At 40.9% G+C, this 11,336-nt stretch overlaps 1 protein-coding gene across 1 annotated transcript in view; it reads left to right on the top strand.

The window, feature by feature from the left end:
- The first annotated feature begins 1,038 nt into the window (after nucleotides 1-1,038).
- The window catches only part of MTMR12 (myotubularin related protein 12), a 32,127-nt gene continuing 21,829 nt past the window's right edge, over nucleotides 1,039-11,336 (top strand). The window contains exons 1-3 of the mRNA XM_084304618.1: nucleotides 1,039-1,156; nucleotides 8,871-8,925; nucleotides 10,070-10,209. Coding sequence (XP_084160744.1) covers nucleotides 1,097-1,156; nucleotides 8,871-8,925; nucleotides 10,070-10,209 — 255 coding nt within the window. The 5' untranslated portion in view covers nucleotides 1,039-1,096. The remainder of the gene's footprint in view (nucleotides 1,157-8,870; nucleotides 8,926-10,069; nucleotides 10,210-11,336) is intronic.

Raw genomic sequence — 11,336 nt, 5'->3', positions numbered from 1 at the left:
CCCTTATTTTTTTTTTTTTTATATGTATTATCCTGTTTCTTTGCATATATCCCAGTTTTTCCCTCCCCCTGGACTTACACCAACCAGTGTAATGTCATGGGCCACGCAGCCGAGAGCAGAGGCAGCGCACAGGAATGGGGTGGGAGCAGCTGTGGGGAGAAACACAAGAGCGTGGGATGACGCAGCAGGGCAGCCCTTGTGAAACTGCTAATGAAACCTAGCCTCCGAGTTTTCTGGGGTTTGCGGTGGTTTTTTTTTTTTTTTTGTTTTTTTTTTTATTCATCCATTTATTTATTTATTTTTAGGCAGAAGGCGGTTAAATCCGAAGGGCTGCTCGTTCTTTGCGCTCGGGCTGAAGGAAGGGGAATTAATTTCCTTCTGAACTGCCAGTCACTACCTTTTAGCTCTATAAATGCTGCCTTACAGAGTCCTGACAGTGTTTATAGAGCTAAAGTGCGTGCACTTCTTTTGCCTTTGCTTTTTGTACACCTGGGCTTGGAGTAAATAAAGCGGAACACTACAGCAAAAGGAGTGGGAGGAAATGAGACATGCTTATCGTTAATATTTCATACATTGTTGTTTGTTTGTTTTGTTTTATTATTTTCAAATAAAAAATGCCCACGTCCTACAGCCTACTGACACTAAAATAAAGCATGCTTTATTTGGGGGGAAAAAAAAAAAAATATATATATATATATATATTTCCATAAAGTCTACCCCGCATGCAAATCGCCGCCTGGGCAGCTGTTGTTTCAGCGGCGGGGCAGCCCGCCCCGCCCACGCCCCGCACCTCAGCCTCCACCAGCACCCGAGCAGCCGGGGGTTAATTAGCAGCGCTAATTAGCTGCTGCGCAAAGGCGGCGCCGACGCCGGGCTTCAGCAATGGGAGGAGGGCGCGCCTGTGACTGATGGCGGCGCTGCCCAGTCAGGGCGGGCGCGGCGGGGAGGCGGTGCCTCACAAAATGGCCGGCGGGGGCGGTTACGTGCGCCGGATGCCGCAGCTCCTGCTGCGGAGCGGCTGAAGGAGAAGCCCTGGGGAGTGGCGGCGCCGCCGGCTCCTGGGGACGGAGAGACAGGCGGTGGGGCGGCCGGAGCCATGTTGAGCAGCGGGGCCAAGGCGGCCAAACCGTCCTTCGTGTCCTACGTCAGCCCGGAGGTGCGGGGCGGAGCGGGGCTGCCGGGTCCCCGCAGCGGCGGGGAGAGCGGGTCGGGGGCTGAAGGGGCTCCGTGGGGTTGTGGGGGGTCCTGCGTGGGGCTGTGGGGTCTCCGTGGGGCTGTGGGGGTTTCTTTCCTCAGTCCCGTCTCTTGCAGAGCCTTCTGTTGGTGCTTTGGCTCGAGGTCTGCTCACTGAGGGTGTATTGTTGGTGCTGTTAGCGCTGCGGTTGGGCTCTGCTCGTTCTGGTAGCCGGCGAGTAACAGTTGTCCGGGAAGGTTAATTTTCGTGGAAACTAGCCGTTTGCCCTTGTTTTTCCTTCAGAATTCTTTGTGAGATGTGGGAAACTGATTATTCTCGATTTCTGTCCTCTTGATAACTAAAGGAAAATGTTTTTCCTTGTTAATTAGTACTGGGTTTATCAGTGACAGAACCTTGAAGAATGTTGTTTTATTTTTCAGTGCCTCTAAAGCACCCATGCGGTTATTGCAGCCTGTTCAAGGCAACTGTGCTGTTTAAAGCTTATTTTCTTGTTACTGGTAGCAATTTTGTTTTTATTCTTTTTTTTTTTTTTTTCCCCTCAGCTTTATGACCTGTAGTCTTGTAATTTTACTTCAAAAGCTTTCTGTCTTCTCTGTATACTCCCTGGTGAAAAAGGATATAAACAATAGGTACAAAGATTTCGTGAGTCTGCCAATAAATCCATGTGAAGTCAGTCTTTCATTTTAGCAAGGTGTTTACGTAGTACAAATAAACAAAAACGTTTACACTCAAGAAGCTGAATTTTTTGTGAAAGTAGGAGCTTCGCTTGTTGGACTTACTGGAAGATATTTCACCATTAAAACAAGCATGCTGGACGATTAAACTTCATGAAAAAAATGACCAATGGTAAAAGCTGCAAGTCATATGTGGTATGGTAAGGCATCAATGAATAAAGGGTGCTTTAACGTGATGGTAACTACTGTAGTGTAACTCCTCAGGTCTCAATGGCTGCAGGAACAATAACGAAGGTACTTAAACTGGAAGATGAGGTTCTTAATGAAATATCCTGATGTATCAGAGCTTGCCCTCACTTGTTTTTTATTTGTTCCTGTTGCTTTTAACCATCTCCCTGATGCACTTACATTTAAGGACTTTGTGGGCTATTGCAGTGGAAACTTTGAAATACAGCCATGACTTCTGCCACAGAACTACCATCTTTTTGCAGTGCCTAAAAGCTCCTTGAAACTGAGGTCAGGCACTGGTAGCAAGTAAAGCAAGTTTAACTCATTGCCCTGTCAGGCACTGCTGCCTTTCTGACAACCTGTAATTGCCTTATGGGATGGTTACACAGGAAGCTGAAGACTTGAGTGGTTCTTACACGGATTAGAAATACAACTTTAGAGATATGGTGAAACTTGTTGAGGTTGTTTGGGGATCTGGAAGAGCATGGTAGCTATCCTCAAATAAGCAGAAGTGATTATCTGTCAAGGAACTGTATTCTGTGTGAACATGAGAATAACCACCTCCTGAACATAAACTTTATGTATGCTTTAACTGCCATCTTGAGTTTTAAAACTGGGATCAGACAGGTAAAACAGTGGAAATACTTCAGTCCCTCCTAGTTTGGTCGACTGGAAACTGTCATCGAGGTAATGTAATTGCCATGCTAGGGCAGATACTAGATAGCCTGCTTCTCTCAGTAGCAGATGCTTGGGGAAGTGCATGCATGATGGATATGTTTAGCGTGGTGTTTCCTCTGGTAGACCCTGTCAGAAGGTGGGAAGTGCAGTGCAGGGGCTTTGTGAGCTTGAGGGTATATTGCGTTAGAACCTGACTTTGTGGTGGGATTGCCTGTGAGTGTATGGGGCTTTGCTTTGTCTCTCTTTATGCTTCTGACTTGTAATAGCACTTTCTGTCACCCCCGATGCAATACAGAGCAATATAGTAGTGTTATAGTGTAGTCCTTCATGCTGCAACTTTTTGATTTGTTGGGCTTGTCCTCCTTTGCCTGGAAAGTTGTTTGAAACCTTGCTCTAGGTTAGGGGAGCTGCGCAATAAGAAAGTGTGGCAGGTAGAGCTGAATTTTTTTTCTAGTCCCAGTTTGTTTAGCCACCATTCCTCACATGTGAGGGACACATGAGGTAATGTTAAATAAAATCGAGTTAGCTTTAAAATGCATTAGGTTTTTGTTTGAATATGAAGAGAAACAGGAATTCAGTTCCTGTTAATAACATATGGCAAGATGGAAGTAAGGTATGAGCAGAAAATCCTATTTATTAAGGAAGTGAGGTGGCTTCCGCTGTGTTTCCCAGGATGTCTGGAAAAGTGGAGTTTTTGACAACTGACTAAATATAACCTAGTTATGCTCTGCTATATGGAACCACAGATCAATCATAGGTCTGTTGAGAGTGAGCCCATAGGATGTTGATATTAATGACACACTTCCCCTCAGGACAGACTTGGCTACCCTGCAGGAAATGGGGTGAGCACTAGGGTATGAGAGTCAATGTTTTGACATGTCTGATCACAGGCTAGGACTGTTTGTCTATAGAGACACAGAAACTGGGACCAGTGAATTATTTCAGGTTTTCCAACTTCAAAATGGAAAAGCCTTGCAAGGTTAACAAGCTGGATCATACTTCCCATAAAAATCTCAATTTGAATAAAGTTTGTGGTATCAAATTTGGTTTGAAGCTTACTGCTTATTTTTGTGTGCATTCTGAGAAGTTATATACTATAAGGAGTAATGTGAAAGATTTTAGTTCTTACATTTGCCCTTAAATTTAAAACAAACAAAAATTGTTTCTTGCTTGTAAATCCTGTAATGCTCTTCCATATAATTTCAGAACAGCTGTAATGGTGCCCAGTGGTTGCTTTGCCCAGTCAGAGCTCTGTGAATGGGTATGTGTGTAGAGTCAAAGCAGGATTTGAAAGAGGTGCCAGCTGCTGCTTATTTATTAAATGCAGAATGTGTCCTGTGTGGAATGTAGGTGGAAGTTAAGTAGCCCTTGAAAATATGGGCTCCTACAAATACTTGTTCCCTGTAAATCTTTGTGCTGTATTATGTGTTCCGATGCTCTGTCTGAATTAGTAGTGGAGGTGAAGCATGGTGTAAGGAGGAAAATTTGCTGAAGTGGGCAGCTGGACTCTGAATTGACGTGGGGGAAGCCAGGCACTGAAGTCAGAGGAGATGAAGAGAACAATGTAAGGAAAGAGGAAAGGATAAAAGATGAAACAGCCATGGAAAACATGTGCTATGATCTAATGGGCTATTGGATAATGGAGCTAGGGAAGGAAGGAAAACAGGCGTTCAGAGATTATTTTCAGTGTTACTTTAATTGAAATATAGTAAGTATCTCCCCTGGATTTTACAGAATACGACATGGGGTTAGGTTTGCTTGATCAAGGAAGTCATTCAGAAAATACCAAGCATGGATTCTGGTTTGCTTCTGAATGCTCTGTATATGCTGTGTTCGCAGTATTCTGTTTTTCTATGAAATTTCAGTAGAGCTGTTAGACATTAATTTGATTTATTTTGCTCAGAAATAGCACATTCACTTGTTTAGCACAATAACTTGCAAGTATTTCATTATACTGTTTAACTTTACAACTGAAAGATAGCTTTCTTAACTATACATTTCTCCGCCCTCTCAGCCTTATAGCAAACCATAATCAAAATGAAGTTCACAGCAAGCCTGAGCATAATGTAGAGCTGTTCTGTGGAGTGATTACTTGTGAAAGCTACATAATACTAAAATACTCTGCGTTTTCACAGCAGTATCTGCTGTCAGCCTTGAAAGAACAGATGTTTCAGCCAGTGCTCTTGAAACCTTGGAAGTGACAACTTGTTCCTCCATGACATGAGCCTAATAAATGTTTTCCCCAGCATGTTTACTAAAATTTTGCTTTCCACTGCTGGAATTACCTCTGGCAAAGATGTCAGGCTATGGGCAAGTGGAAACTTCACTGTGGGGTAAGATAGGTTCAGAGCTTACAGCATGTAATTTGCTGTAACAGACCACGTATATGGTTCTCTCTGGCATGAGAGATGAGCAATATCCTGTATCATTAGGCCTCTATATGCATTTCGCAAGTTTTTCAAAGAAATTCTTAATTTCATGACAAAATCAGAGTAATCTGGGTGCAGACATACAGGGAATGTTTCTCACTTCTTCCCCTTTTTTGTCCACAGTTTATTTCCCTGTGGAGTGGGAGGTGAGGAATTGCTGTCAGTTGTGGTGAGTCTCCAGGATGCAGAACAGGATGTGGGATCCCTCTCCTGCCCGAACTGTTAGGACCCTGTTAATGCAGCATAACAGCTGCTTGACCTTACTGCCTTGAGCTCGATGTTTGTGGCTTTCATATGCTTCAGCACTTGGTAAAAAGTTACCTCCCCAGACAGACCTGGGGAATACCCTGTAGACCCTCTGCAGTATCTTTTGCAGAGAGAGCTGAATGGAGTCCCTGGGTATTGCAAACTGTGATTGTTCCTTGTACTTGGGTAAATCCCTAGGCTGTCTAAATATTCATAATAGAAGAGGTGAGCCTTTAAGAAAACTGTTTTCTTGATTATTTGCTGCTCTTGAAGCAGAGAATGTGCACAGAGCATGGTGCCCCTGTCCTGGGCACTTCAGGGTTGTTGTAGTGCTGTGCTCTGCTCAGCTGAGGTTGGCTTGGGCTAATGAGAAGGATGGTGAATAACAAATCTGTATGGTGTGACATGCTTTCAGCCTGCAGTTTCAGTATGACTGGGTACTCTGTACTGTTAAAATTAATAACTATAAGGTTTTGATGTGTTGCCTCTTGCTATTTACTCAGATAACCTGGGAAGAGGAACATAGTCCATGGTAAGTGTGGGAAGCACCTCAAAGTAAGAAGCTTCTATAAAGCCTCCAGTGAAGCAGAGGTCTTTGTTTCTATAATTTTGGGGGGGAAATCCATACTTCTTGCATGGTGTCCTCTAGGTATCTGTTTTTAGATAGCCCTGATAATAGGGTTTCTGTGTTGTGTCTTGAGTAAGAACTACAAATATGCTGTGTGGGGCACTTGGAATGAGGAACTCCAGGTGAAGAAACATCTATGTAGAGGTGTCTGACTTCGAGTGGTTTGTGTCCTTAATTTCAGCAAATGGTCAAAGGGTAAAATTTTCCTAAGGCCTGAGCAGACTTAGCAACTTGTTCAAGGGGATAGACCTGCTTCTGATGCTCCCCTGTTGTTGTTTCTCTGCTCATCTTCTGTCCATGAGCCAGTTCTGCTAACAATAGGCAGTACCAAGAAAACCAAGCATAGCAAAAGTACAGACTTCCCAGCTGATGTTATGAACTGTGAATTATCTCACCATGTAGGTGCACAAACCTGGGTGTAAGGGGAGGCAGAGGGGCATAAGCTTCATGCCTCTGATTAAACCGATGTTGAGGAAAAAGGACAGACTAAAGTGACTAAGATTTGTATTGTCCCAAAGTGGTAACCATTAAAAAAATGAAGTTCAAACTGAGAAGAAAGACTAGCTGAATTTCTGGGTTCCTACATAACTCACCAGGAATCAGTGCAAGCTAACAGCTTTTCCTCATGGAGATCTTTGCTTTCTCTCTTAAAAAGAACAAATACGAAATGTTATGTCAGTAGAACTTAACATTTTAATATCCATCCTTGGAAAATGAGCGAGGCAGAATGTATTCATTAGCAATATTCATCTGTTCCCTACTTGCATTGTAGCCATCCCTAGTGCATCTGTATGAAAACTGTCTTTAAAATATCTATGCTTTTATTATGGGAATGCATGTGTTGACTCTGAAATAGAGCTTGCTTCTAGAGGCTCAGAGGTTGGAAGCTGTTGTATAGGAATTCTACCTGCAGTAAGCACTTCAGTTTGTGTTGTTTTTTTTTTTTTTTTTTTTTTTGTCAGCAAATAGTGAAACTGGATTTTTAAATCTTAGCTCTGGTTCTTGTTTGACTGAAGTCTCTTGCTGTGATGCATTTAATTAAAATTCTCACTGCTTTCAGAAGACAGACAATTTACCCTCTAACCACTTCTATCATACAGGCAAGTTATTTTGAACCTGTTATAAAAGCTTCATTGCACTTTAAAAAAGATGGATGTGAGCTCAAAGGACTTTTTTGGGGTCAGTTATGTTTTTGGTCTACTTTTCTCACAGCATTAACATAGTGATGCTCATATCTGTAAGAGCGAAATTTAAGCTATTCCTGTATACCCAGAAGTTCTCACATGTCTTATGAGATCTTGCAGAGCAAAGGCTAATGAAGAAAACACCTAGTTAGTATATTACTTTATTCTATAGCAGTAATGGTTGGCATATAGTTTGTGAGGGAACAGTGCTGCATTTAGTGGTGCATAAACAGTGATGACAGAAGGCACGGCTATACAGACACTAGGCAACCCAACATTTAGCTTAGAGCTGCTGGTGGTGAAGACACAACACAGGGAAAACTCATATTTATCTGAATGCAGCAGTGCTCTGCCTGAGCCACATTTGTATAATAATTTTTTAGCTTGAAAACATGAACTTTGATTAAAAATGACTTGTACAAGATTCAGACTTGGGAGTCAAAGGCCATGAAATGTTTTGTTTTCTTGTGTTAGCTGCCAGCTACAGTTAGCGACTCTTCTTCATGACACTACCACTTCTGGTTTTTGTGAACCTTTACCACTGTCAGCCTACCTTGAAAGCCTCTGCTGCTCTCATGACAGTTTCCTGGTGTTTCTAATTTTGCTATGTCTCCTTAAAGCTTTGTTTTAGGTCTTCTGAGCTTTGAGAGCAAGTGTTTATGTGAATGGCAAAGGGAGGCTATTTTTATGCTCTCAGGGGCTTTTTTTTCTGTGTTTAATCCAGCAAAACTGCTATTGCTTATGTCTCCTTCTGATTGCTTGCCATGATTTGCAAGATCTGGTTCTGGATGCTGGTCACAAACTAAAATTAGTTTGCTGTGGCTCCCTGGGGGGTTCCCATTAACTAATAGCCTTCCATGAAGACTCCAGTGCGTGTGAAGTGACTCTGGCTGCAGGAGGAAGTTCTGATGGGCTGAGCAGGAAGGGTGTAGTATGTCCTCTGGCTTCATAGTCCCTCAGCTGGAGATTTTTAGCCCAGCTGTCAGCACCTCAAGGATAGAATAAGTGATACTGAGAGTTGAATAGATCTGTTCTGTGCAGTTTGAGTCCAAACTAAAGGATATCCTGTGACTTGTTTTACCTCCTTGCTCTGGGATTCTGAAATCCCTTTCTCTGCAATTTTAGTAGTACTGTTCAAGTGACTTAACTTTGTTTGCAGTAATGCATATAAGAGAAGTAGAAATGGGTAATGAAGGATGAAGCATGGCAAAATTACAAAGGGTACATTAGAAACAAATATTTAGTCATGTGGAAAAGCTTTTGAATGAACTCTGGGAGATGATGTAATGCATCAGGTTTACGCATACCCTGTACTGAAAAATTGTGAACAGTGTTAGTAATGCTTTGTTTTTGTCTGTTCCTTATGCAAGTAATACATTTCCTTTTTTGTTTTTCTAACTGACACTGTGGGTGTCAACTTAACTTATCTAGCCAGTAGACCACTGACCTTAAATGGAAGAGCGTACTGCAGTCTTTTTGTCCCTAGTTTGTAAGTATTCTCCGTAATTTTCATATTAGCTAGAATGTAAGGAATTTAAGAGAAGGTGCAGTCACAGCATATATTACAGATATGATCTTGCAAAGAAGTAATTACTCTTCTCTTTCTAGGAGATACAGATAAAGGAACCCATAGAAAAGGAAGTAAATCCTCGTTTATTACCAGGTAACTTGTATGTTTAGAATTATGTAATTTACAGTATTTTGTTACTTACAAAGATTCTAACTGTTCAGCAAACACCCAAATGACATCTGTGTCCATGGTAGTAAAATAGATGTTTGTGAGTAACCACTCAAACAGGTTGAATATTTTAAGTATCTGTATTTGCATGGATTACTGAAAAAATATAAAAACTGGAATTTTTTATATAGAGAACAGTATCTTCAGGTAAGGCTGCATGTGGCAAATTGTCTATACTTCAGTTTGTCCTGCTTCTTAAAGGTGGCTTTGCCTTTTGTCCTGGGACCAAAGACCAAGAACTAGTAGAGACATAACTTCTAGTTGCTTTGCTTCTAGTTTGAGCTGTTCAGGCCTTTCAACGCTTCATTCACTGTTAAGATTTTATTGTTAAATTTACAGTTCTTTTTTTAAAAATTCTTAGTGTTTTTCAAGGTCAGGAAAGATGACATTGCTAACATAATATACAACTAAAAACTCAAATGTGTTGTTCTGTCAGATTTTTGTACTTTCTAGTAACGACTAGTCTGACAGTTCACCCATTAAAACCTGTCTTTATTTTAAACTTGAAGATCAGTTCCTGCTAATTTGAATAGTAAAATTTCATTGACCATTATTTATATAAATTTGTTTGAGAACCTTAAGATAGTGCTTGGGCCTATAAAATCAGCAACATCTCCAGTCAAAGCTACAAAAAACTAACTATGATGAGCTTGTTTTAGTATTGTTAAGAGTTTAGCAGTGTGGAAAACTGGAACAGTTTTCAAATTATTCATTGACTATATTAACTATATTTACTGGGATTTGTTTTTTTCAGGTGTATGTTTGCGTGGTGTCTCTTTGCTACTGCATGTATTATTCTTCCACCAGTTAGTTGGCTATAATAGAGATGCTTCTGGATAAAGAACTCCTAAATCTGTTCAGCTAAACAGTGTTCAGGCCATACTTTGAAATCTTAGTAACAACCTGGGAAGCTCTGAGTACTTGTTCCAGGAGCTACCTCTTAGTCTTTGCCTAACAATGATGAATTATCTTCAGGCACACAATTACAAGAAACTGTTGGGAAGTAAATACTGTGTTTGAGATAACTGACATACCATTATTTCAACTAATGTTATGTTTTTTTATACAGGTGAACTGCTACTATGTGAGGCAAGCACAGTATACAAGTACATACATGAAGATGGGTCAAATCGTGGCACCTGTGGGAAACTTGTATGCACAAACTTCAAGATTGCTTTCCTTGATGATGATTCTGCTTCAGATGATAATGTAGGAAGACAAGTCTTCTCGTTATGACCAAACAGGCTCTGAAGAAGTATAGTGTTTCTTTGATTAAATCTTACCTTTCCTTTATATAAGAACACAGACTGCATATAGATTTATGGAAAGTTTAATGATCACAAGCTTCATGTGGATCAGTCTGTGCTATCTGGTCTATATGTAACTTTCCCCAGTCTCTAATGACTATTTCAGTGAAAATATCCGAAGTCTGTATGTGGACACTTACAGTTAGATGTGATTCATAATTCTTTATATCTTGTGAATTGGTAATCATGTAAAGCTTAAGTTAAAAGAAAGGATTGGTTTGAAAGGTAAATCTGTGGTTAATTTAAGCTTGATTTCTGACTGCTCATCTAATTGCAATTGTAGAAGTGTCAAAGTGTTGTTAGAAGTGTTAGAAATATCAAACAATTGTAAACTGGGGCTACATGTGCAGAACCATTCTAAGGTTGCACAAGACTGAGTGGGCTGATATGCAATTGAAATGCTCCAGATAAATGCTTGCCCTGTGGCTCTGTGTTATTCAAGAGTCAGGTGTCAAATGCGAAGACTTGAAGCTGACAAACACTAGAGAAACTAAAAAGTTCCCAGTTCTTAGAAATGAGTCTAGTTTACTTTTTTAGATGCCCAAACTAACATTATCACTCCACTTTGTCAAAGAGGAGTGATAACACCACACTTCTGTGGATATGCTAGAGCGTGTGATGCTCTATGAAATTTAGAGGAACATAATACAGGTGTTACAAGTGGAGGAGAAGCTAGCTATGATTCTCAAGAGTGCAGGATGACTTTGAAAGTGAACAAGAATGAGAATAGTTTGACATATTGTTTGTCATCCGAAGTTTCTCAAGCTAAAATTCCAGGGAGTTTAATGCTGAGAACTAAAGCTTCTGCAGCAAAATAGAGATTTTTGGACTGCCTGGAATTAATTTGGACAAAGCTTCAGAGCCCTTTCCCCAGATCACATGAGGTATATGTTAAACCCCATAGCGACCTTGCTAATTTCTGTTCTATCACTAGCTTGCTAAATCCTAGTTTTGTAGCATGCTGAGGTCAACTATATTTCTCTCAGTGGAAGTTTGGTGTTAGTCACTTAATACAGAGTAGCGCAGACC

Source organism: Netta rufina (genome assembly GCF_964035555.1).
Source record: "Netta rufina genome assembly, chromosome: Z".
Classification (NCBI taxonomy): domain Eukaryota; kingdom Metazoa; phylum Chordata; class Aves; order Anseriformes; family Anatidae; genus Netta; species Netta rufina.
This window is presented reverse-complemented; position numbering and strand designations above follow the sequence as displayed.